This window comes from Stenella coeruleoalba (assembly GCF_951394435.1).
Source record: "Stenella coeruleoalba genome assembly, chromosome: 13".
Classification (NCBI taxonomy): Eukaryota; Metazoa; Chordata; class Mammalia; order Artiodactyla; family Delphinidae; genus Stenella; species Stenella coeruleoalba.
This window is the reverse complement of record NC_137159.1, coordinates 53956530-53983954: the sequence shown is the minus strand read 5'-3', so window position 1 is coordinate 53983954 and position 27425 is coordinate 53956530. Positions and strand designations below refer to the sequence as shown.

The 27425-nt window shown below is 40.4% G+C and overlaps 1 protein-coding gene across 3 annotated transcripts in view; it reads left to right on the top strand.

Annotated features, from left to right (window-relative positions):
* CAMKMT (calmodulin-lysine N-methyltransferase) overlaps window positions 1–27425 on the top strand; it is a 407610-nt gene that overhangs the window by 363801 nt on the left and 16384 nt on the right. For 2 of the 3 annotated variants that reach the window (XR_013831098.1, XM_079941096.1), the window contains exons 8-9: window positions 10657–10731; window positions 17774–17837. Coding sequence is in view for 2 of the 3 variants with exons in the window: in XM_079941096.1 (XP_079797222.1) it covers window positions 10657–10731; window positions 17774–17837 (139 nt within the window). In the remaining variant the exon portion in view is untranslated. The remainder of the gene's footprint in view (window positions 1–10656; window positions 10732–17773; window positions 17838–27425) is intronic. The other variant, XM_079941097.1, reaches the window with a different exon arrangement.

Here is a 27425-nt window from a genome sequence, read left to right as displayed (position 1 = left end):
CACCCGTTAGCAGAGAGGCTTTCTAAAATCATAAGTTCACAGACACCCCAAAACACACCACCAGATGCGGTCCTGCCCACCAGAAAGACAAGATCCAGCACCACCCACCAGAACACAGGCACCAGTCCCCTCCACCAGGAAGCCTACACAAGCCACTGAACCAACCTTACCCACTGGGGGCAGACACCAAAAACAACGGGAACTACGAACCTGCAGGCTGTGAAAAGGAGACCCCAAACACAGTAAGTTAAGCAAAATGGGAAGACAGAGAAATACACAGCAGATGAAGGAGCAAGGTAAAAACCCACCAGACCTAACAAATGAAGAGGAAATAGGCAGTCTACCTGAAAAAGAATTCAGAGTAATGATAGTAAAGATGTCCAAAATCTTGGAAATAGAATGGAGAAAATACAAGAAACGTTTAACAAGGACCTAGAAGAACTAAAGAGCAAACCAACACAATAAATGATGAACAACACAATAAATGAAATTAAAAATTCTCTAGAAGGAATCAATAGCAGAATAACTGAGGCAGAAGAAAGAATAAGTGAACTGGAAGATAAAATAGTGGAAGTAACTACCGCAGAGCAGAAAAAGAAAAAAGAATGAAAAGAATTGAGGAAAGTCTCAGAGACCTCTGGGACAACATTAAACACACCAACATTCGAATTATAGGGGTCCTGGAAGAAGAAGAGAAAAAGAAAGGGACTGAGAAAATATTTGAAGAGATTATAGTTGAAAACTTCCCGAATGCGGGAAAGGAAATAGTCAATCAATTCCAGGAAGTGCAGAGAGTCCCATTCAGGATGAATCCAAGGAGAAACACACGAAGACACATATTAATCAAACTATCCAAAATTAAATACAAAGAAAAAATATTAAAAGCAGCAAGGGAAAAGCAACAAATAACATACAAAGGAATCCCCATAAGGTTAACAGCTGATCTTTCAGCAGAAACTCTGCAAGCCAGAAGGGAGTGTCAGGACATATTTAAAGTGATGAAAAAGGGGCTTCCCTGGCGGCACAGTGGTTAAGAATCTGCCTGCCAATGCAGGGGACACAGGTTAAAGCCGTGGCCCGGGAAGATCCCACATGCTCAGAGCAACTAAGCCCGTGCACCGCAACTACTGAGTCTGCACTCTAGAGCCCGCGAGCCACAACTACAGAGCCCACATGTCACAACTACTGAAGCCCACACAACTAGAACCTGTGCTCCACAAAAGAGGAGCCACCGCAATGAGAAGGCCACACACTGCAAAGAAGAGTAGCCCCCGATCTCTGCAACTAGATAAAGCCCACGCACAGCAACGAAGACCCAACACAGCCAAAAATAAATAAGTAAAATAAATTAATAAAAAATAAATAAGTAAAGTGATGAAAGGGAAAAACCTACAACCCAGATTACTCTACCCAGCAAGGATCCCATTCAGATTCAATGGAGATATTAAAACCTTTACAGTCAAGCAAAAGCTAAGAGAATTCAGCACCACCAAACCAGCTTTACAGCAAATGCTAAAGGGACTTCTCTAGGCAGGAAACACAAGAGAAGGAAAAGACCTACAATAATAAACCCAAAACAATTAAGAAAATGGTAATAGGACCATATCAGTAATTACCTTAAATGTAAATGGATTAAATGCTCCAACCAAAAGACATAGACTGGCTGAATGGATACAAAAACAAGACCCATATATATGCTGTCTACAAGAGACCCACTTCAGACCTAGGGACACATACAGACAGAAAGGAAGGGGATGGAAAAAGATATCTCATGCAACTGGAAATCAAAAGAAAGCTGGAGTAGCAATTCTCATATCAGACAAAATAACATTTAAAATAAGAGGAAAAGAGGCAAAGAAGGACACTACATAATGATCAAGGGATCAATCCAAGAAGAAAATATAACAATTGTAAGTATTTACGCACCCAAAAGAGGAGCACCGCAATACATAAGGGAAATGTAAACAGTCATAAAATGGGAAATCGACAGTAACACAATAATAGTAGAGGACTTTAACACCCCACTTTCACCAATGGACAGATCATCCAAAATGAAAATAAATAAGGAAACACAAGCTTTAAATGATACATTAAACAAGATGGACTTAATTGATATTTATAGGACAATCCAAAAACAACAGAATACACTTTCTTCTCAAGTGCTCATGGAACATTCTTCAGGATAGATCATATCTTGGGTCACAAATCAAGCCTTGGTAAATTTAAGAAAATTGAAATCGTATCAAGTATCTTTTCTGACTACAATACTGTGAGACTAGATATCAATTACAGGAAAAAACTGTGAAAAATACAAACACATGGAGGCTAAACAATACACTATTGAATAACCAAGAGATTGATGAAGAAGTCAAAGAGGATATTAAAAAAATACCTGAAACAAATGGCAATGAAAACACGATGACCCAAAACACATGGGATGCAGCAAAAGCAGTTCTAAGAGAGAAGTTTATGGCAATACGATCCTACCTCAAGAAACAAGAAAAATCTCAAATAAACAACCTAACCTTACACTTAAAGCAATTAGAGAAAGAAGAACAAAAAACTCCAAAGTTAGCAGAAGGAAAGAAAGCATAAAAATCAGATCAGAAATAAATGAAGGAAACCATAGCAAAGATCAATAAAACTAAAAGCTGGTTCTTTGAGAAGATAAACAAAATTGATAAACCATTATCCAGACTCATCAAGAAAGGGAGAAGACTCAAATCAATAGAATTAAAAATGAAAAAGGAGAAGTAACAACTGGAACTATAGAAATACAAAGGATCATGAGAGATTACTACAAGAAACTATATGCCAATAAAATGGACAACCTGGAAAAAATGGACAAATTCTTAGAAAAGCACAACCTTATGAGACTGAACCAGGAAGAAATAGAAAATATAAACAGACCAATCACATGCATTGAAATTGAAACTGTGATTAAAAATCTTCCAACAAAAAAAAGCCCAGGACCAGATGGCTTCACAGGCAAATTTTGTCAAACATTTAGAGAAGAACTAATACCTATCCTTCTCAAACTCTTCCAAAATATAGCAGAGGAAGGAACATGCCCAAATCCATTCTACGAGGCCACCATCACCCTGATACCAAAACCAGACAAGGATGTCACAAAGAAAGAAAACTGCAGGCCAATATCACTGATGAACATAGATGCAAAAGTCCTCAACAAAATACTAGCAAACAGAATCCAACAGCACATTAAAAGGATCATACACCATGATCAAGTGGGGTTTATCCCAGGAATGCAAGCATTCTTCAATATACACAAATCAATCAATGTGATAAACCATATTAACAAACTGAAGGAGAAAAACCATATGATCGTCTCAATAGATGCAGAAAAAGCTTTTGACAAAATTCAACACCAATTTATGATAAAAACCCTCCAGAAAGTAGGCATAGAGGCAACTTACCTCAACACAATAAAGGCCATATATGACAAACCCACAGCCAACATCATTCTCAATGGTGAAAAACTGAAACCATTTCCGCCAAGATCAGGAGCAAGACAAGGTTGCTCACTTTCACCACTGTTATTCAACATAGTTTTGGAAGTTTTAGCCACAGCAATCAGAGAAGAAAAAGAAATAAAAGGAATCCAAATCGGAAAAGAAGAAGTAAAACTGTCACTGTTTGCAGATGACATGATACTATACATAGAGAATCCTAAAGAGGCTACCAGAAAACTACTAGAGCTAATCAATGAATTTGGTAAAGTTGCAGGATACAAAATTAATGCACAGAAATTTCTTGCATTCCTATACACTAATGATGAAAAATCTGAAAGAGAAATTAAGGAAACACTCCCATTTACCACTGCAACAAAAAGAATAAAATACCTAGGAATAAACCTACCTAAGGAGAGAAAAGACCTGTATGCAGAAAACTCTAAGACACTGATGAAAGAAATTAAAGATGATACCAACAGATGGAGAGATATACCATGTTCTTGGATTGGAAGAATCAACATTGTGAAAATGACTATACTACCCAAAGCAATCTACACATTCAGTGCAATCCCTATCAAACTACCAATGGCATTTTTCACAGAACTAGAACAAAAAATTTCACAATTTATATAGAAACACAAAAGACCCCGAATAGCCAAACCAATCTTGAGAAAGAAAACCGGAGCTGGAGGAATCAGGCTCCGTGATTTCAGATTATACTACAAAACTACAGTAATCAAGACAGTATGGTACTGGCACAAAAACAGAAATATAGATCAATGGAACAGAATAGAAAGCCCAGAGATAAACCCACACACATATGGTCACCTTATCTTTGGTAAAGGAGGCAAGAATATACAGTGGAGAAAAGACAGCCTCTTCAATAAGTGGTGCTCAGAAAACTGGACAGCTACATGTAGAAGAATGAAATTAGAACACTCCCTAACACCATACACAAAAATAAACTCAAAATGTATTAAAGACCTAAAGGTAATGCCAAACACTATAAAACCCTTAGAGGGAAACATAGGCAGAACACTCTATGACATAAATCACAGCAAGATCCTTTTTGACCCACCTCCTAGAGAAATGGAATTAAAAACAAAAATAAACAAATGGGACCTAATGAAACTTAAAAGCTTTTGCACCAAAAAGGAAACCATAAACAAAACGAAAAGACAACCCTCAGAATGGGAGAAAATATTTACAAACGAAGCAACTGAGAAAGGATTAATCTCCAAAATATACAAGCAACTCATGCAGTTCAATATCAAAAAAACAAACAACCCAATCAAAAAATGGGTGGAAGACCTAAAGAGACAGTTCTCCAAAGAAAATATACAGATTGCCAACAAACACATGAAAGGATGCTCAACATCACTAACTATTAGAGAAATGCAAATCAGAACTACAATGAGGTATCACCTCACACCAGTCAGAATGGCCATCATCAAAAAATCTACAAACAATAAATGCTGGAGAGGGTGTGGAGAAAAGGGAACCTTCTTGCACTGTTGGTGGGAATGTAAATTGATACAGCCACTATGGAGAAGAGTATGGAGTTTTTCCTTAAAAACTCAATATAGAACTACCATACAACACAGCAATCCCACTACTGAGCAGATATCCTGAGAAAACCATAATTCAAAAAGATGCATATACTGCAATGTTCATTGCAGCTTTACTTACAATAGCCAGGACATGGAAGACCTAAGTGTCCATTGACAGATGAATGGATAAAGAAGATGTGGCACATATATACAATGGAATATTACTCGGCCATAAAAAGAAACGAAAAAAAAAAGAAACGAAATTGAGTTATTTGTAGTGAGGTGGATGGACCTAGAGTCTGTCATACAGAGTGAAGTAAGTCAGAAAGAGAAAAACAAATACTGTATGCTAACACATATATATGGAATCTTAAAAAAAAAGAAAAGAAAAGGTTCTGAAGAACCTAGGGGCAGGACAGGAATAAAGACGCATACATAGTGAATGGACTTGAGGACGCGGGGAGTGGGTAGGGTAAGCTAGGAGAAGTGAGAGAGTGGCATGGACATATATACACTACCAAATGTAAAATAGATAGCTAGTGGGAAGCAGCCACATAGCACAGGGAGATCAGCTCGGTGCTTTGTGACCACCTAGAGGGGTGGGAGAGGGAGGGTGGGAGGGAGACACAAGAGGGAGGGGATATGGGGATATATGTATACGTATAGCTGATTCACTTTGTTATACAGCAGAAACTAGCACACCATTGTATAGCAATTATACTCTAATAAACATGTTAAAAAAAAGAAATCTTTTCTTTTTAAAATTTTGTTATTTTTTTATCATCTTATTAAACATCTTTGGCCTTCATATCTACCTAATCTACACATTCTATTCAGAGAACAACTTAATGTAGGGACCTGTTTCTTTAGTGCCTTCTGTGTGCCAGTCTCTCTGCTAAGTATATCCATACACAATTCATTCAAATGATATATTTATCGAGCAGCTATTATGTGACAGGGACTGTTCTAGGCAGTGGAAATACATCATGGTACAAAACAGATTTTAGAAATCTCTGTCCCTAGTGTGCTTCTACTGGAGAAAGAGAATTTAAAAAATTAATAGTTTATTTATATAGCATATTAAATGGTAATAATTGCTATAGAAAAATAACGAGCAGGTTAAGGGGGTTCAGGAGTACTGGAGTGGAAATGAATGATTGCAGTTTTAAGTAGAATGGTCAGGGTAGGCAGCTCTGAGAAGGTAAGACACTCAAGCACACTTGAAGGAGGTAAGGGAACAAGCCATAGGGGTATCTGGAAGAAGAGCATTCACACAGAGTAAGTGGCCAATTTAAAGGCCCTAAAGCAGAAGTGTATGACTGGCGTATTCAAGAAATCATAAGATCAGTGTTGCGAGAGCAAGGGGGAGAGGAATGGGAGATGAAGTCAGAATGGTAACTGGATTGCACAGGGTCTTATAAGTCATTGTAAAGACTTTGGCTTTTACTCTGAGTGAAGAGAGGAGCCATTACAAGGTAGTAAATAGAGAAGGCTCACGATTTGATGTCCATTTTAGAAGGATCACTCTGGCTGCTCCCTTGAGCAGAAATTGTAGGGTTATAAGCAATTAGGAGACTATACAATAATTCAGATGAGAGATGATGGTATTTTAGACCATGGTGGGAGCACTGGAGATAGAGAAAAGATGGATTTTGACATATTTCAAAAGTAGAACTAACTGCATTTCCTGGCATATTCAATGTGGGGTGTAAAAAAAATTAGGAGTCAAGGATATAGTCAAGGTTTTTGGCCTGAGCACCTGGAAAGATAGAATTAACAAGATGAGAAAAACAGTTATTGATATGAATTTGGGGAAAGATGATGAGGAATTCAATATTAGAGATATTAAGTTTGACATGTCTGTTAGACATCCAAGTGGAAATATTAAAAGTTGGATATATGAATCTGGAGCTCATGGGAGAAGTGCAGGCTGGTAGGTCAGATAAGATGAAGACTAAAAACTGAGCTGAATTTAGCAACGTGGAGACCTTTGGAAAGTTTGACAAGAGCATTTTTGGTGGAACAGTGGGGACAAAAGCCTGATTGGGAGGAGAGAATTTGAAAACAGATTTTAAACAACTTTTTCTTGGAGTTTTGCTGCAGACGAGGAATAAGGAAATGGAGCAATAACCAGAAGGGAGGATAGAGCAAAGAGAGGATATTTTAAGAGGGAAAAATAGCTGCTTGAATGTTTGAAAACTGATGGAAATAATCCAGTAGAGAGGAAAGAACTGATAATATAGGCTAGAGAAGGAAGAGTTGCTAGAACTGTGCCGTAGAACAGACAAAAGGGGATGGCTCCTGTGTATAAGAGGAGGTACTGACTTTAGATAGGAGTGTGACTAATTCGTCCATGATAATAGGCAGGAAACAGAGTATGTAGGTACAGATGCTGTTAGGAGTGTAAGTGTGGTGGTGGGAGTTTGTGGAAGTTCTCATCTGATTACAGCAGTTTTGACAGTAAAGTAGGAAGCAAGGTCATCGGCTTGAAAGTAAGGCTGAGGGAGGAAGTGTTAGAATTTTGAAAAGAGTGAAGGTGGTACAAAATAATGAGCTAGGAGACCAGAAGAGTCAATGGACAAGGGAAATGAAAGAATAACTGCCGGACATCAAGAATCCACTTGTGGTTCATGGCCATGCATTTTAAGCAAAGCCAGTCAGGATGCTTGTGTGCTTTCTCCAGCCACATTCAGGTGCACACATGTGGTCTTGGAGCAGGTGGAGAGCTGGATTTAGCAAATACGAGGACATGAGAAAGGGACGAGGGAGCGAAGGGGGCATGCGAGGGAATAGTTCCGATGGTTGGCTATGGGACCTACAATGGACAAGGAGGGAAGACAAATGTTAGGGAAGAGGAACAGTGACGTGGTGAGAGGATCAGCAGATTGTAGGCCAGTAGGATGGAAGAACGCTTGGAATGAGAGTCCCTTCTATAAGGGGTGAGCTGTGAAAGATAGAGGGGCTGTCAGAGAGTGGGTCAGGGTTGCAGTTATTGGTAAAGACGAGGACTGAGAGCAGGGCTACTTCATGAAGAGGCCATGGACTGGTACCAGTTTGTGAACTGTACATTACTGAGCTGCAATGAGGTAAGTTCAGAAATTGAAGGAAATGTTTAGAAACACTACTGTGACATCCAAGCCTATGATAAGTGGACTTGTATTCAGAATGTCTTTGCTTTTTAAATCTCATTTGTCTATTCATTTGTTGTTGTATTTTACAAAAGTAATGGTCTACAACAGATTGGCTGTAAACAACAACAAAAAATCTGATCCTGCCCCACAGCTGAAGCACTGCTCTAGCGTGCATGACTGTCACGTGACTGTCTGAGGAGGGTGGAGGGCAAGACCATCAGAGGAGAGGAGTTGGAAGGACTAGTTTCTTGAATATTGAAGTCACCGTCATCTCTAGCCTTCCGAGATAGAAGCCACCTGATTCCACCACTCTCGGGGGACACTATTCTCATTGTTTGCCACGTGAACAACAGAACTCAGAGTACAGTGTGAATGGTGCCCTTAGATTGTTCACGAAGGTGGCCGTTGCTATCTCCATTTTACAGATGAGACAACAGACTCAGAGAGGTGAAATAATTGCCCAAGTTCACATAGCTAGTAAGGGAAGGAACCAATATTTGAACTTAGGTATGTCTGTCATGCCAAAGCTAGACTCTGTCCATACACCCCTCCGTCTTTGTCACCTGCTTACAGTTATGGGGACAGCATAGCCGTAAGCCTCATAAAAACTGGGGGAAAATGCCTTTTGGGAATGTGTTGTGGTCCATGTGGCTAAGATGAGCATTTCCATTTCTTTTAAAATCATGACTTGTTACATCTGCTGTGCTAACCCACAACCCATTGCTGTCTAGACCCATCTTTCCGGTTGGTCTTTGTTGAACCGAGAGGCTGAAGCTCCTCAGGAATCCAATATCCAATATCACCACAGGATTTCCTGCACTTTCTGTTCTTGTGCTTTAGTCATTACACATGTATTAGAAGCCTCTTCTAAATAATGGTTCATGAATGATGAAATGATGAATACTTTTAATACTTTTCTGCCCCAAATCTGTGCAATGGAGACGTTACTTTTATGATCTGAAAAGGTCTAGCATAGATCTATATTTTAAACCATCTTGTTCATGTGGAAACTCTCTAAGACTCTTAGGTCTCTGATGAGGGCTGAACAGGCCTGCTCTCTCACTGAGCCTGAGTCCCAGCTGCACTGGAAGCCTTGGCGTTTCCAGAAAAGTTGGTGTTGGTTGTTTCCCACTCTCCCCAGGTGCTTGGAGTATTTGAGAAATCAATCCAAAGAAAAAGCAGCATTAATCTCTTAGGGGTTTCCTGGTTTCCTCCATTTCTTGGCTCTCCAATGGGCCTGGGAAAGTACAACAACGCTACAGTTAATTTATAAAGCTCATGCATGTTTCACTGGACCTGTGAACAGAGAAGTCATCCACTTGTTCTGGAAGCCCTCCCTGGAGTTCTGAGTCTATATGCTTCCATAACACATAGGGCGTGGCGTCAGAATTATGGCGCTGCCTCTGTGAAGCATGGCCTGTGGTACATCACAGGGCCTGACACACAGTAGGTACTCACTAAGGATGAGTCGAATGAGTGAATAAACAACTGATGTTCAGTCTGTGTAGGTATTTTTGTGGTGATGTGTTTAATCTTTTCTACCTTAAGCAAGTCACTAGCATGGATATATATTAATGTATATGAAAAGAACTTTGGGACTTATTTTTATATTCAAACATATGACTTTTCACCCAGAGAAGATATAGAAGAAATAAAGAACCCACCAAGATAAGCAAATAAAGCTGGACAGAGTAGGCTATGCTCACTCAGTTTAGTTTTAAATAATAATCAAAATAGATAATAGGAGCAGAATTTTACTTTGAAAAGTAATACTGCAAATCCCAGTTGATGTGGTGGGGAGAGGAGTCATTAAAATACTTTAATATGGTAAAATGCTAATTATCACAGTTATTCATTGAAAGTAACTTAAAATCTCTGGTTGGCATCATAAGCATAACTAGAATTTTCAAATACATGTTATTAATTATTGTTATTAATATGAGGTTTAAAACCTGATCCTTTTTGGAGACTAAGTATCAGGAGAGGTGAATTTTAAAATGTGCCTGAAAACTCACAGCAACCAAATGAAAGTTGGTATTCTTTTCTTCCATCTTGCCAAAGTACTCATCACATTCATAAGAAATGCAACCGACATGCCAGGCACTAAGTTTCACATCATTTGTTTTTATAAGGCTGTATTCCAGTAGATGGGGAATACTTTGATTTTAGTATCTACTTCATTGATGTTAAGAGTCTAGGCTCATTCTAATGACCATGGTCAAGATAAGATATTTTTCCCTAGTTTGTCTACACAAACCTATAAGAACTAGCAAAAGCTTAACTATTGTATTTGAATAGAGAATTCTTCCTCTTCTAGATCTGAAGACTAAATAAAATATGGAACAGACAGTTACATGCCTAGTTTTTTTTATTATGCCTTTTGAAATAATTTGTATATACCTTTTAAATAATTTCAAGTGCCACAAAAAATAATGTTAATAGCTCAAAATCAAAAGTTAAAAAAAAAACCCTAAGTATAATTTTTAAAATCTTTTTCTTCTCAAGCGTTTTACGATGGGATAATGAGACAGATGTCTCTCAACTGGAAGGACATTTTGACATTGTTATGTGTGCTGACTGGTAAGTACATAAAAATCATAAAACTCCTGTTAGAAAAAATAGCTTTGCTGGAGTAATTGGGCTGTGCTGCTTTGCTGACGGCAAAGCAAAGTCAACAAATGAGGCACAAAGCTGCCTTAACCTCAACAAATTAACATTCATCTCCATGTGACAGTTATAAGGTAGTCTTCTATCACACAGTAACTTCTACCACATTATTTCCCAAAGATTGATTTTGAGAAGCATTTCCATTTTCTGGAATTGCCTCTGTTTCATGCTTGACGTATCAGTAAATGGACGACTTAGGCAAATTGCAAATAATTATGGCTCGGAGAGGAATAGTCTGGAGAAAAAGGAGTTTATCAACACAAACAGCTCAATTAGCTTACTTCTTAGGAGAGATCTGACTATTGATATAAGGGAATATATATATGTATGTGTGTTTGCACACATATACACTCCAGCGTATAAACATATCTGTGAAATATCTTTAGGGAAATAGCTTTTCTTAAAATGTATGTTTGCTATCTAGTATTTTCAATGTCTTCAATTATGATATTTAATTATACATAAAACAAGAATTATAAAATTACATTTTATTGTTATGCAAATAATAATAGTAAAATCTCTGTGAGATGCCTGCCTTTTAAAAATAATTTACATTAGATATTTAGTCTTCTCTTTTAGCCCAGTCTACTTATTGTTAATGAAAGTCTGATCCTAAGTTACAGGATAAATATGTATCAAACCTTAATAATGATTTCAACTAATCTTATGTATTTTCTTCGTGTATTGAATAATAATATGAGAAACATTGACAATTCACAAGTATTTTTCCTGTTAAGGGTAAAATCTTATTTGTAGTTTTATCATGATTTTTAAAATGACACTATGGATTTGAAAACACAAGTTCAGATTCTAAAGAAGTTCTATTATACTGATAAACCCAAACACAAGATCCATAACCCAGAGAACACTTTCCTTATGTAAGAGTTGAATGAATGCAATGAAGTTTTCAGGAAGTCTTTATTTTAAATTATTATTTAATAAGATTTTCAGTGGCTAACTTTCACCTAAGTCAATGAAATTAGACTTGCTTTCTGTTTTCTTCTGAAAAATACTTGTCAAGGAAACATAAATATTTTCTTCTATTCTTAGTTGAGATTTTCTAGTTTTTCATGGCCATTTTAGTCTCTCTGCACCCAGTTTCAGAAAACCTTTTTCCAGAAAAAGAGAGAAGCAGATTTTTGACTAATCATTGATATTGTGTCTCAATATTACAGCCCCTCATCTAATCAAAAATAAGGAGCTAAAACCTCACCATATGATTTGAGCAAGTAATTTAGTAAATGCTGTCCCTCACCAAATATGAGAAAGGATTCTCCAGGTTTCATTGCACAGATGAAGATAATGCAGGCAGGATTAGATCAGATTAAGCATGAAAGTCAGATCAGAGAGCAGCGGAAAGAGGGAAGAAGGGTAGAATCTTGGAGGTTTAGACGAGGGTCGCACATGGATGGGCTCTGATTCTGTGGGGAAGTCAGGTCTGGCCAAGAGATTTAAAGTTAATTTTGTCCTTTGCACAAATGTCAAAACAGCCTGGCTCTGTCATACCTTGTGTTATGACACTCACACCATGTCATCCTATTTGTACCAGGGAAGCAGAGGAAGTCAGATTTAAGCTCTTTTCTGATTAATGTTCTCAGTTAGGTTAAAAATAGCCACACAACATGTTTGAAAAATAGTCTTTTTTCCCTAGCCAACAACAGGATCCTGTACAACTGATATACATAATGCATATTCAGTTAAGCCTTTCATTACAAATACATAACATAATAATACAATGTTATACGTACACACACATACCATATACATAAATACACATCTAGTCACTATTGAGAATTTATGTATTCAAATGAACTAAATACACCAAGTTTCATTTTATAAATGGCTTTTCTATGCATGAATTGTTAAGTTTTCTTTTCCTCCGGTGTTGTCAGTGCCTGAATGTCAGCCTGTTTATAATTTCCCATTTGTAAATGTGAAACATTAAGCCACTCTCACTGCGATGCTGATACTATTTCCAAAAGAAATGCTTTGGTAATGGTCTGTCTTCATATTCACAGGGATGGGTAAGCTGTTCAGAAACTTAGAAAGTACAACGATGTTCATAATATACGTGTTGTGCATATAGCAGGGAAGCCCAGGATTCCATGTGTTCTTTATGTCCTGTTGGATTGATGTTTCTCTGTCAGAGTTATTGCACGGATGCTGCTTCTAGGGGCAGGCAGGCAGGCAGGCAGACCATGCTGCTATGTTTTTTTTTTAAAGAATGTCACAGAGGAGGAAAAGAAAGCTCTCTTTAGACACTACCTCCAAGATGAAACCTGAAATAGTCAGTGCCAGAAATAGGTGCCACACATAAATAGATCACGTTAAGTCTCACACCATCCTTGAGTCCTTGTCAGTCAATGAGATCTGGATTAGGCCACAGGAATATGAAGCAAGAGTTGGAGTTCAAATATTAGGTACATGGATTAAATTCTTACTGAAGCATTTCCAGCAAGGGTGGCATTGTCTGCTTCCCTGAATAGCTAACCAGTGGTACTGCTTGATCCCATTTACATGAAAACAAGCTCTATTCACAAACCTATTCCAAACCCACATTGTGGTTCAAGTAAAATGCACATGATTACAACGAGCAGCGATATGTTTATGTTGTTAAATCATTCAGATATTCATATATTTACATTCAAACATTCATAAACCTGTAGGCAATGGGGGAAATAACTCATTTCCCAGAAGAGACAGTCTCTTAGTTCACATCTAAATTTAGTAGCTCAACTAGATTATAGAATAAAGAGGCACACTGAAAGCTAGTCGTTATTTCACCATTCAGCATTTTGGACAATGAAATATAGTTTCATGGTTCAACAGTTCCTAAGTAACTTGTAAAATGTCAACTTTGAAATAAACAGAAGGAAAACTCAAGGTGCAGTCATACCTGCAAATGGATGCTGTTGACAAATATCAAAATATTAGAATATTTAACCACAGGTATAGAAAAAAAACCCTCCTATTAAATTCCTTGGTTGACTTGTTTAATGTTGAATTTAATATAAGAGTTCCTTTCTGCTGGAATGCAATCCAGCCCGGTCCTTGCTGAGTTTAGAATAGCGAGTGCTTGTTAATTTTAAACCTGCCTTTCCAGACTCCTGTTCAATCACAATATTCTGAGAGTCTGGTAGTAAGATGCTTTTTATCCAGTGAACACTTCCATTCAGTGTTTGATGGCTTTCCAGTTTACTGTAGCTCTGCAAAAATAAAAATGATTCTGTAAATAAATTAAAAAAAAAATAGTTTCTGCACATTTGGATTCTCTAAAGGCTTGGAAAGCAAGTCTGAAGCCACCCCTAGCCAGACACACGGAGCTAGGTCTGCAGGACGGTGTGCACCACATCTGCATGCCTCCAGCCTGAGACGTTGGGAAGAAATGGGGAAGGTACATCACTTCACTTGCTCTCCCAGCATTTTTATACTAACTATATACAGTGGATTGTTTTTATTTTCTATCATGTTTACTTTAAATGATGCAAAAAGTTGGGGTTTTGTGAAGAAAAAATTTTTTTCTCAAAATAGGCTCTAGGATTTCTTTGTTTTCTTCCAGATGCTGTGATCATAGGTAGTTCTAAATCACAACTCACAGACCTTTCCACCTGAAAAGACCTTTAACCCAAATGTAGTCAGCCCTCTTACCTCACACCTGAGGAAACTCAGTCCCAGAGAAGATCTCGTACCTAAGGGATGGCACCAAGCGAGATCAGAATACGGCTCCCCGGCAATCAGTTGCTAAAGACTGATAGAGGCCATTCCGTCTGCCGAAAGTTAAATCTAAAACAGTGAATGTAACTGAGCATATTTCACCGTGAAAATTACATAGAGGTCTTCCTCTCTGTGGATGCTGACAGAAATGTCTCCTTGTTCTCTGCACTAATTAATTTCCCTATGAGAGGAGCTGGAGCTGCTCTGTGCTCTGCAGAAAATCCTGACTGATTCTAAGGGAGGCGATGAAAATGGCCTGGCACCTTTCCTTTGTCGTATAATCTGTGATTCAGATCAGTGGAACAAGGCAAGCGTTGATTCCACAAGTGAATTATATAGAGGTGTGTGTGTGTGTGTGTGTGTGTGTGTGTGTGTGTGTGTGTGTGTGTGTGTGTGTGTGTGTGTGTGTGTGTGTGTGTGTGTGTGTGTGTGTGTGTGTGTGTGTGTGTTTGATGGCCAAACTAGGCCGACTGTCGATGTATTCTGATCAGTAACTGAAGGGAGAGTTGAAATGGTATCTTCACCCCAATCACTGACCCACTCAGCCTTTTTTAATAGATCCACTTAAGCTACTGCTGTTCTCTGAGCCCATTAGGACTTATTTAAGGGGTGAGTTTTCAGGAGATTATATATCACTCCCACTAAAGTACGTTGAAATTGCTGATAGGATGTATCCTACTAAGCGTTATAAATTCTGCACCAGAGCTAGGTATAAAGGTGAGCTTGCTTGGAATAAAGACCTATTAGAGAACTACAAAAATTACTTTTGGGAAATTTGACTTGCAGTGATGGAGTAGACAGCATTAGCTTTCAAATAACTGTGTTTTGATTGTGTGCTCTGTGTTAAGCTGCATTTTCTAGTGAGCTGTGAGGTTAACATTTTTGTCACCATTGCCAACATTAAGTAGAAATAGTACTATATTAGGTTATGCTTTTTTAACTGAAGTATAGTTAATTTACAATGTTGTGTTAGTTTCGAGGGTACGGCAAAGTGATTCAGTTATTTATATATACATATATATATATTCTTTTTCAGATTCTTTTCCATTATAGGTTATTATAAGATGTTGAGTATAGTTCCCTATGCTATACAGTAGGTCCTTATTGTTTATCTATTTTTTTATGTAGCAGTGTGTATATGTTAATTCCAAACTCCTATTTCCCGCTCCCCTTATAAGGTTATGTTTTGAGCTCAGCTTTTAAGTTGTTGCTTATTTATCTCTAACAATCTTACCAGCTCTTAGGATGCACAGGTATAAATTGAGAATGGTGTTTTGCCTGGTGCTGTGTATCCCAACCAGCCAGGTCTCCTGTGGACCCAAGTAACTGACAGAGGTATTTTCTCACAGTGGTAGTCTTCTTTAAAATGCTTAATTATTAACATTTAAGATAGTATTACCTCACAAAACAATAAGGTATATAGTCCTAAAGAGAACATTTCAAAACACTTAAATACAATTCGATTCCTTTCTTATCGATCCTTACTGGTTATTAACCACTGATGAATATGGCTAAAAGGCAAATTTTTGTAGCATTCGAATTAGACACATTTTGTGCTCTAAGATTTAAGTGCATAGTTTTCTGGAGCAATAAGAAATTTTCCCATGGGTAATAATCAGGTTATCCTGATTATCCTGATGGATAGTTTCCCATTCTAGAGATCACTTCTAGCTCACCTTAAGAGGATTCTTTTTCCATTGCTCAAAGCAGAACTTTATAGAAGAAACTTCCACTGAGCATGTCATGGTGAAACCCAAGCACTGAGAACTACAAAAAGCCGCTCTCCCCACTCCTCTTAAGTGAGAGACTTAGGAGAGAACCTGGTCTGGTGAAACATCCTACCTAAATGCTGATTCCTCCCTAGCAAGACCAGTGAAGGAGTGCATACAGCCTGTTTTAGAGGCATTGAAACCCACCCTGCGTAAGCTCCTGCATTTCAAAGACTGTGTTGTTCTGCCAGTTAGGCAGTAAGTAACTCTTCATTGAGCCTCCTCTCTGTGTGTATGCTGGGCCAGACCTAGTGACGCAGAAATGAATACAGACTGGAAGCTCCTTGAGGATGGGAACTTCGTCTTATTCACAGCTTATCTCCAAGGCCTGAAACAGCCCCTAGTATACAGCAGGTCATCAACAAATATTCATCAACCGACATATATCATTCATTTGATGCCCACTGCAGCCACAGAGGTGGGCCCTCATTGACAGGAAAACTGAGGCCTCAGATGAAGTGACTTGCCCAAGGTCACATAGCAGAAAGGTCAGAGCCAGAGCCTAGGAAACCCTGAACTATGCTCTCCCCTTGTCTGAAGTGTGGCTCCACCAGCAGCGCTCCCACTGACAGCTGATACTCATCCTTAGCTCGAAGGAGGACGACGCAGGGCCCCAGAGTAGGTGGTAATTAGCCATGCTGTTTGGGGAGCGGGAGGCCAAATCAGAGGGACCCACACCAAACTACAGCATTCAAAATGGGAGCAGAGGCTTTGCTTAGGCCCCTCATGGGATAGCTGATGCACAAGGCCATCCAGTGTTCTAGCCTGCAAGTCCTGGATAAGGAAACTCTGTCCTAAACTTCCAAGATAAGGCCTGGTGAAGACAGGGTCAGACTGATCCAGCCAAAGAGGTGACAGACCAACAAGAGAAATTCTCAAACCAGAAAAGAAAAATGAAAAATCACATGAACTGGAAAAAAATCAACATGGAGATCAAGGGGGAAAAATCCAGAGTTGCCATGGTCTCTGGGACACACTGCCTAAACCTGGTCTTTGTTTACTCCTAGGTCACTTGTTGGCTCTAACCTCAGTGCTGTTGCTAGTCGCTAAAAACTATCACCACCTGAGAGCTGTTTTGTGGTTGGTGTGTAATAGGGCCGGTGGTTTGTTTTTGGAGGGTGGCCTCACAGCACCCTCAGTGGGCAGAGGGCACAGGTCTACAGACAAGTGTGGGGAGAGCTTCATCTCCACCAGATGATTTCCCCCAAACAGCAGCTTAAAAATTGTCCCTTTCACACTAACACATGGCCAGTCATGTTGAATCGTGGCCCATCGCATGTTGATGACTTGACTTTGGTTGGATAACACTGACCACAGTATCTTTTGTTTATTCCAGTGAGACACTTGAATGGGAGGAAACATTTCTCTTTTTTAGTGTTGAGTAAACATGTGTAATTGGTCTTGATCTCCATTAGTATCATTAGACTTGAAAACCCAGTTTAATCTGGATTCTGTTCTCTTCTCAATGTCAGCCTGTTTCTGGACCAGTACAGAGCCAGCCTTGTTGATGCAATAAAGAGATTACTCCAGCCCAGGGTAAGTATGTTTCTATTTTCTCCTGAACACTGGCTTCAGAATAATTAGTCTGTGCACAAAGATGGAGAGAGTAATGGAATGGCAGGATTAATGTCATGTAATACTTTAATACTTATTATGTCCAACTTCAATTTGGTCTTCTGATCTATCAGATTCTTTCCTAATCATAACTAGGGAACTTCTTACCCTTGGCCTTCTGATAAGGAACACAGTGGGTAGTAAAATAAATGAAACCACTTCAAAGATAGTGTGAGATGATTTTTATCAAAGAATTTCTTGAGTCTTTTCCTTTGATAACAATATCTTCATATTAAAGTAGAAGTATGATATTGAAAGTTTTCTGTTGACTTCTGTCATTATAAATCCCTTCAATGGTTACCTTTGTCATTGGGTATTTATTGCAAAACAACATTTTTCTTTTTATTTCTGTTTATATTCAATAAAGGGGCTTCAGATGAATCTGTATATTAATCTGTTCTTTGCTTTAAAAGGAAGCCATTATTTACATATTATAAACATTAGGTCACAATGAAGCCAAGCATGGCATAAAATATTGTGCACATTTTTACATTTATGTATCCATTTATGCCTGAGAGTAAATTACAGAGTTTTTATCCACTCTTATTTTGGGGGGCTGTTATACTAAGCTAGGAGGTCCTGCAGCCTAAACAGAGAGTTAATATATATCTATTTAAAGTAAGAAAACAAGCTTAAAGCACATGCATTAAAAAAAAAAATCTTATAACTATGTAAGACTCTTGCTGTTCCATAGGGATTTAAAATAGGTTAACAATGTTAAAGTAGTCTAAGACAGGAACTCACATTTATCTGAGAAAGGACTATACTGTGTGTGTGAAGTATTTTCTAAAGTTTTATCTCTTCTTTTAAAAAAGGTTTGCTCTAGTCTTCTGACCTCAGTGAGACTTATAGACTAATACCTTTCAATCTTTCTTTTATATCTTTTTCACATTGAAGGTTCCCAGAGCAATTTGATAATCATCCTTTGCCTTACACTGTTGCTTTCTATTTTGTTATCTCTATATACCTCAGAAACTTTAAATAGCCCTCTCAGAGGAGTAACCACAGCTTTGTAAGTGGTAATCAATTCAATTAAATTGGCCTTCTCAATTCCCTCTGAGGTGGGTAATAGGTCTGGAGGCAAGGAAGGGGCATGCGCCAAGATATTAATGGCAGCTGTCGTGGTTGAGTGAGCAGCCCAAGTTGAGGGCAGAAGGAATTGGGGGCCTCTTCATCCCCCCATTAGCCTTAGGTGGTTCTCATGAGCATTTGCAAGATCAGGATTTTCAGAGAGGGGACGGAGATTCTTGGACGTAAAGGCTTCTAGGAATACTATCATACGTAAACACAATTTCAAGGACTCCTGGATCTCACAGCGCACAAACAGTACTTCACTCATCACCAACACCCCTTCAAAGCCTATTTGCAGCAGATTTGCATGATTTACATAGGATCTATCGTAAATCATGAGAACGATTTACAAGAGAAAACTGCCCAAGCTATGAATAGATCTACATGGAGATTGAACTGGAATGTCTAGCAGCTCTCCTGCACCCTGTTAAACTCTGAACGATGCTCCCCCTAGTCTGAAGTGGGGCTCCACACAGCGGCCTCCTCTGAGGACAGCAGTGCTCCTACTGACAGCTGATACTCACCCTTAACTCGGAGAAGGATGAGGCAGGGCCCTGGAGTGGGCAGTACTTACTCATGCTCTGTGAGGAGTGGGGAGGCCAAATCAGAGGGGCCCGCATCAAAATGCAGCATTAGAAATGAGAGGAGGGGACCTCGCTTAGGCCCCTCCTGTCCTGCAGGCCTGCTCAGACTGCGGGGTGTTCTAGTCTAAGGGGTCAGGGGTCCACCCTAAGGGGGGAATCCCAGTTGTGGATGGCACATGGACATACTGAAGTTCCCACCCAGGGGTCCCATCCCCATTGGGAGGTCTGGGGAGGCAAGGCGTTTGCACTCCCTGGGCCCCCACCCAGACGGACTCAGGAAGGGTCACCTGGACTCAGCAGGGAAGAGCAGCAGCTCTCTATCCCATGCCAGTGGGCTGGAAGGGTTCCCAGAGCTCGGGGGCACCCAGCGGATAACTGCACTCTTCTCCTTCTTAGCTCCCAGGGCTGTTGTCCTGCTTCCAAAGGACCTCCCCCTGATGAGTGTCTGTGTGTGGGAGTCACAGTCCAAGACTAAGATAACACTAAAGGTTTTAGTCTATTACAATTTGAGATGCTGTAATGTTTTCTTGAGCCTAGACCACTCCTCCCTGGTTTTGTGGCCCAGAGGCTAAAGGTGCCATGAGAGGCCCACAGAGAAACAACCTGGGCAGGTGCACTGGTGGATTCTGAGTTCTTGGTAATTCAGGGCTCAGCAGACTCAATGGAGAGAAAACAAGTTCTCAGGGTACTCAGCAAAAACTGCACTTTGGCCAAATGCTTCGAATTCATAGGAGGGCCCAGTTTCTGAAGGCAAAGTATCAGTGGGTGGAGTCAGAAATACCTGCATACAAAACTTGTCATTCTTACTACCTAGCCACTTACTGGATTCATCTCTCGGAGCCTCAGTTTCTCATCTGTAAAATGGGGAGTAAACAAGCCAGTGCATTGGAAAGCTTTAGCACATGATTGACTCTGAATGAATATGTGTTCACTCTTATTACCTTGAAGAATTAGGGAGACTTTCCAGCTGTGATGAGTATAGAATATAGGGGGCTTTTCACAAAAACTGTTCTCAGAGAAATGGTTGGCAGGAGGGGAAAATTTTTTTTCTCGACCTGGACTTGGACGATACCTACACATAACTGGGCCTGCTGCAGTTCCCTGCACCCGTGTCCTGCATACCTGCTGCAGGCTCTGCAGAGGTCCAGGGGATTGTCTACCTGGATGAAGATGACACTTTTTAGTACAGATAACCCTACCGAGGAAGGTGAGAGAAATTATACTAAGTGGCCAGAATGAAACCATTGCAACACAAAGGTTCAGGTGTCAAGCTTGGGAAGAAATGGCTTCTGCCATTACTGGGGAGTATGGTTCCTTGATTTCTAGCTAAGGCAGCTCTGCTGTCTGGAGTCAGAGGATCCAGAAGCAAAGAAAGTAGAGGGAGGGGAGGGTTCCCCTTGCTTTTCAGCTTTTATATTGGGGGTCGTGGATGAGGTGGCCCTCAGAGAGAGCTTAGCCACCAGGGTGGGCTCCTGGCTTGACCAGGAATAGTAGCAGATCCCAGGGCTGAGCCTAGATCCTCGGGCAAACGGGCACCCATGCCTGGAAAGTCATTACAGGAAGCCCCAAATGTCAGGAGGAAATGATTGTTACCTGTCCCAGATGGAAACTTTCCTCAACTTACTGGTTGAGAGACACTGTCAAAACATCTGACTCCTGCCAGAATGCTACAAGGGACTCTCTAGCAAACTTACAAGAAGAAAAGAAAAGATCTTAAAAAGGAATGAAACTAGCACATCTTACTCATTCCAAGAAACAACATGTCCCTCCCCTCCCGTACCTTTTTCCCTCCGGTGAGTGGCTTCTTGTTGCTGACAGGTAACCTCCTATCGCTGTGTTCCTTAAAGACCATCAGCCATGTCTGATATCGGAGGACCCAGATGTAATTTAAAATACAGCCACACAAGCCTACAAGTTGAATTTCAGTCCGGAAGTGACAAGCAACCAATGGCATCTACTAATATTCCTCTGAAATGGCTTTGGGTGGAAGGAGGGGTGCCAAGCCAGTTAGTGTGAGTTTACTCAGGACCATGCGGAGATGGATGGGGATGCAATATGGACAGATCTCCAGCTTGTTATAGCTGCTAACCATTGTCAAGAATTCGCTATCACTGTGGAATTCATTTAACCTCCTGTAGAAGGTGCCCTAAGTGACTGCCAACTTCCTGGAGTCCTGACTACATGCCAGCCGTGCTATAAAAGTAAATCATGGACTCTCATTTGAGAAGAGCACTTTCTTTTTACTGACATATTTCCTCACCTTTTAAAAAATCTAGCACCTCTGCACCCATCTGTACAAACCTCTGTTTTTGCTTATCTCAGGGAAGTGCCCTGTGAGTGTGGGTTCAGTGGCATGAACTGAGATGGTGCTGAAGGACCCTTGGTTCCTGTCTGCTTGCTGGGTCAGAGGCCCAACAAATCCTCCTCTGTTCTTGGTGAGGACCTGTGTTCCACCATACCTGGCCCTCCAGGTGTAGGAATAGAGAGTCCCCAGATGGTTTTTAAGACCCTCAGAACAAGAGCCTAGCCCTTAGAAGTTCTTCTTGGAAGTCCACGCAGTTGTTCATCCAGTGCTGAGAGTCTGCCCCTGAGGAATTTATAATGTGGTCATGGAGATGTAACATACACACAGATGAAATTACAGTGGACAGTGCAAAATGGCTTATAACAGCCCAGCACTTGATCCTATAGGGCCTGGGGCTGTTTTTATTTGTTGTGTGATTTTTTTTCTAATTTACACCTTCTATAGAACGTGAGATGCTCCGAGATTTGAACTCGTCTTGATTCAACAAACATTTGTTGAGCCTCGCACTGTGCTGGGGATTGTGGGGTATAGATAGGAATAATGTGCACTTTGAGCATCTCACTGTTTACCAGGGCAGATTAATGCACAAGCTCCTGGAATTACAATGCTATATGGTAAACACTAGGGATACAGCACGAAGAGTAACTAACTGCCTAAGGAAGGGTTCCGTAGAGGCAGCAGTATTTGACTTTGTTCTTGAATAGTAAGAAGGCCATTCTAAGCCTCAGAAGAAGGAGACTAGAAAGTAGCATCCCTGGTGGAGGGGACAGTGCTCACAGGTGGAGAGTACGAAAAAGCATGTTGTGTTTGCAGGAGTTTGCTCTGGTTGGAGTGTGAGAGTGTCTGTATGGTTTGGGGTTAGGGTTGGGGAGGGGTGAGGGATGAAGTTAAAAGAGTTAGTTTGGGTACCACTTTAAGAAAGGCTGAGAACATGATGATGGAGAGATGGGACTTTATTATGTGGGTCATAGAGAGCCACTGAAATGGAGATAGAGAGCCATTTTTGAGCAGTGTATGGGTCCTAGAAAGATCACTCCGGCCAACATAAAAGCTGGTTTGGAATAAGAAAGAACTTGAAAGCAGCAAGGCTCTTTATGGGTCTACCGTGGACCAACTTCTACCTAGAATTGTTCAGTTAGGAGCTAGTGAAGGCCTAAAGATGGAAAAGAGGGAACTGAATGGGTGTTCACTGACAGGTTCCTTCAACAAACATTTCTGGAGTGCCTCCCTGGGGATAGAATAAGGTACAAGGGTTTTAAAAGGCAATGTCACGATTTCCTGGTTTCCAGTTTCATTTTGAAGGTGAAGGGTATAGAATTGTTTGGCATACTTAATAGGTATTCAGCTGTGTGTGTGTGTGTGTGTGTGTGTGTGTGTGTGTGTGAGAGAGAGACAGAGAGAGAGAGAGAGAGAGAGACAGAGAGAGACAGAGACAGAGACAGAGACAGAGACAGAGAGACAGAGACAGAGAGAGAGAGAGAGCGATGGGTGGATGGGTTGGTCGGTAGTGCCCTGGGAAGTGTAGAGGTTTGGGCCAAGGATATTGAGTTCCATTTTAGGCAGAATGGGTTAAAGATACTTTCAGAACATCCCCATGGAGAGCTCTAGTAGGCACCTGAAAATCTGGGTGTGGGCCCTGGACAATGGTGAATGCTGCAGTTATGTACTTGGGAGTTTTTGATGCATAATTGATAGCTGAAGTTGAGGACTTCGGTACAGTTGCCTAGAACTGTATAAAACATGAAGAAAAAGTAGGCAGAGCCCTGGGGACTACTGACAATGAAAGAACAGGTGGAAAAAAAGAAGCCAGGGTCGGGGACTGAGAGACTGAGGGAAACGTAAGGGAGAAAGCAGACAAAGGCAGCATCTCAGAAACCAGGTAAAGAAATGGTTAGAAAATAAACACACGCTTAAACATGTAATTGGTATTTAATAGTTTATTGCCTGGAAATGAAAAACGCATAGCATATTACTTGTAAAATAAGTCTGAAGAAGACTTATTTTTTCCAGACGTGCACACCCTTTAATATATGAGTATAGATTAGTCTAGCAAAATAACAACTGAGCTTACGATGTAAACAATATCATTGTTGTTTTGTGGAACTACTCCTCTCTCCTCTCCAGGGATAAATGAATTCTCTCAAATTTCTGCTCATCAGTCAAAATTTTACATTCAATTGAGTGTTCATTCTGAGTTTAAAATGATTCGGTGACTGTGAATGCTTAGAAAGTTGTGCTTTGGTAAATTGAAAATAATGTTTCTAAAGTGATGGGCTAATTTGAAATCTATATTCTTTTTCTTGTTTTGATTTTTGCAGCCTAAATTGTAAGATGTATTCCTCTGACTGTACCAGACAAAGTGTCCTCCTCCACTGGGGATATGGGGGCTTCTAAAACCGTTCATTATGGGGCAGATGCTGGCACTCAGTAGGGCTCAGTGGATGCTTATTGAATGAATGGAGGATGTCCTATTGTCCCTCCTAAATATTAATCCACATCTCAAAGGTGTCTGCATTCAACGAAATGAAAAAGAAAACATTTTGAAACTCATAACTGAGTAATTAAGGATTAAAACTACTGCTCGCTCTTTCTCTTTCTTGTGGGGACAGTATTGTGCACAGAAAGCTGCCCTCTGAAATCCCATTATAGCCGCTGACTCTGTAAAAGCTTCTTGGAGAAAATCTTTTCTAAAGAATAAGCAATAGAACGTGGCCTTCGAATTCCCAGAGACTTGTGTTTTTCAGATTATTCAATATCTAGATTTAGTTTATTCTCTCGACAAATATTGATCGTCTACTCTGTGCTAGGCACTGAGAAAATGCAGTGAATAAAACATTAGAAGATCCCATCGTCATGGAGCATACATTCTAGCTGGAGGAGACGGGCAATAACAAACAAGGTTATGATGTGTGCCAGTGGTGATGAGGGCTAAGGACACAACTAGAGCAGGGAGAGTGGGTGGGGAGGGATGGGGAAGGGCGGCTGTTTTAGGTGCGGTGGGTACAGAAGGACAGGTAAACTGAGACACGAGCTCAATTGCAGTCATCTTACAGCTCACCCTAACCAACAAAGGGCTGGGGTGAGGGCAGCATGTGTTTTGTGAATGCAAACATCAACCCAACCACAACCCCTTAGTCCTGTAAACATTATGATATATAATTTAGATAATAGCTGTTAAAAATCAACTCTTTGATTTTAATGGTAAGACAATATTTGCAGGTGACTTTAAAATAAAATGGCTTCCATCATTCAAGAGTCCAGAACGGGAGTCAGCTCTTAGAAAATACTAGAATGACCTACTAGTGTTCCCTCTTTTTTTTTATGGAGACTTCTGCTCCCCTGCTGAGACCATGTATTATATCTAGTTTCACATCAAAATGAATTTTTGCTGCTAAGTTTGAAAACCGCCTGAAAATAGCAGTTAATATTGGAAAAGCTGACAGAACCTTAAGTTTACTGGCATGACTGGTGCTGCTGTAATTATGTGCCTGAGTGTATACACGTCTATGTAACACAGTATGAAAACACACTTGATGTCCAGGACAGTGTATCAGTGTGTTTTCTTGCAGCTAAATGAGGGGAAGAGAGAAGGAGAGGGAGTTGCTAGAATTTTTATAGCACTGTTAGGTGGTGTAGATGCTCCTAGTCTTTCTTACATCTATATAAACTTGTTTCTCAAATTATTTTCATGTTCAATACCTCGTTTTACCCTCACAACTTGCTCGGGCTCGGGGGTGGAAGGCAAGGGAGGCTTTGTTTTTCCCACTTCATGGGTGAGAAAACTCAGTGGGTCAGCTAAGATAACTTGAGTTTCTTATCTGAAAAAATGAGGAGATTGGACTCACGTCACCTCCAAGGTCCCTTCTAGTTCAGCAGTTCTATGACATTATTTTTCTGATTTTCCTGAGATGACACCGTGTTTTATGGTGGAGATCCCCTTTAAGTCCAGACCCCTTCCTGCCACACGGTTCCTTCTTCTTCAAACCCTTCACTGCATGTTTAATCATCTGTAAAATGTAACGTCTACCGTACAACATTGTTGCAAAAACTGTTGAGGGGATTAAAGGGAAGGCTTGTGAAGCCCCTAGCAAAGTGGTAGCTTTTATTATTTATTATTGTCATCACTATTACTAATAAGAAGGCAATGTCGTGTAGTGGAAAGAGCATTGGCATTGGAGTCAGGTCAGTTTCCAGTCATTTACTGGTGTGTCATCTTGGCCAGTGATTCAACCTTTCTGAGCATTCTGTAACATGCAGCTGAGAATCTCTACCTTGTTGGGTTGTTTGAAGACTAAAGGAGAGGATGTATACAGAGCACTTATCCCAATGTCTGCCACGTCCCAGATGCTCAATAGACAGTTGGCAGGTATGAATGGTAAACCAATTTTCAAAAGAAACTGGGATAGGGACTTCCCTGGTGGCACAGTGGTTAAGAATCTGCCTGCCAATGGAGGGGACACGGGTTCAAGCCCTGGTCCGGGAAGATCCCACATGCTGTGGAGCAACTAAGCCCGTGTGCCACAACTACTGAGCCTGCACTCTAGAGCCCGTGAGCCACAACTATTGAAGCCCGTGCGCCTAGAGCCCGTGCTCCGCAACAAGAGAAGCCACCGCAATGAGAAGCCCGTGCACTGCAACGAAGACCCAACACAGCCATAAATAAATTAAATAAATACATTTATTAAAAAAAAACAGGGATATATTTTCATGATTCCCTCAAAACCTGAAGTGTTATTTCATAGAGGTGAAGTATAACCCTGAAATTAACAGAAGCATACAGTCATCTTTTAAACAAATAAAAGGAAAAAGAAGATTCTGAAGTTTAGTCATTCTGTGCACATCTACAAGGGAGAAGAAAAACTCACATGCACCTAGTAGTTAGCAAATGGTTGCTGTAGAGTTTCATGCCAGAGAGTCTTCTGAAATCCAGTATATACTTTATTCAAGTCCTCCCACTCTCCCCACTACAACAATCTGATAAGGTTGTGCAGTTTATTTAGAAAAGCTGGATTGCCCTGATTTTACCACTTCCTTTGAAAAGTAATCACTTGAGGGGACTTCTCTGGTGGTGCAGTGGTTAAGAATCTGCCTGCCAATGCAGGGCACACGGGTTCGAGCCCTTGTCCGGGAAGATCCCACATGCCGCGGAGCAACTAAGCCCATGTGCCACAACTACTGAGCCTGCACTCTAGAGCCCGTGAGCCACAACTACTGAGCCCGCGTGTCACAACTGCTGAAGACCACGTGCCTAGAGTGCGTGCTTCGCAATGAGAAGCCCGCGCACCGCAATGAAGAGTAGCCTCCGCTCGCTGCAACTAGAGAAAGCCCGCGTGCAGCAACGAAGACCCAAATGCAGCCATAAATAAATAAATAAATAAATAATTTTTTTTTTAAAAAAGTAATCACTTGAATAACTTTGAGGGACTGTTTTACCATAATGATGACCCTTATGAAGGATTCAATGAAGTTGGAAATCAAGATCCTGTAGCTCTGTCCCTGGCAGCATGGTCACAGAAAAGGCTGGTGGCAGAACTGAAATGCATTGTGGTT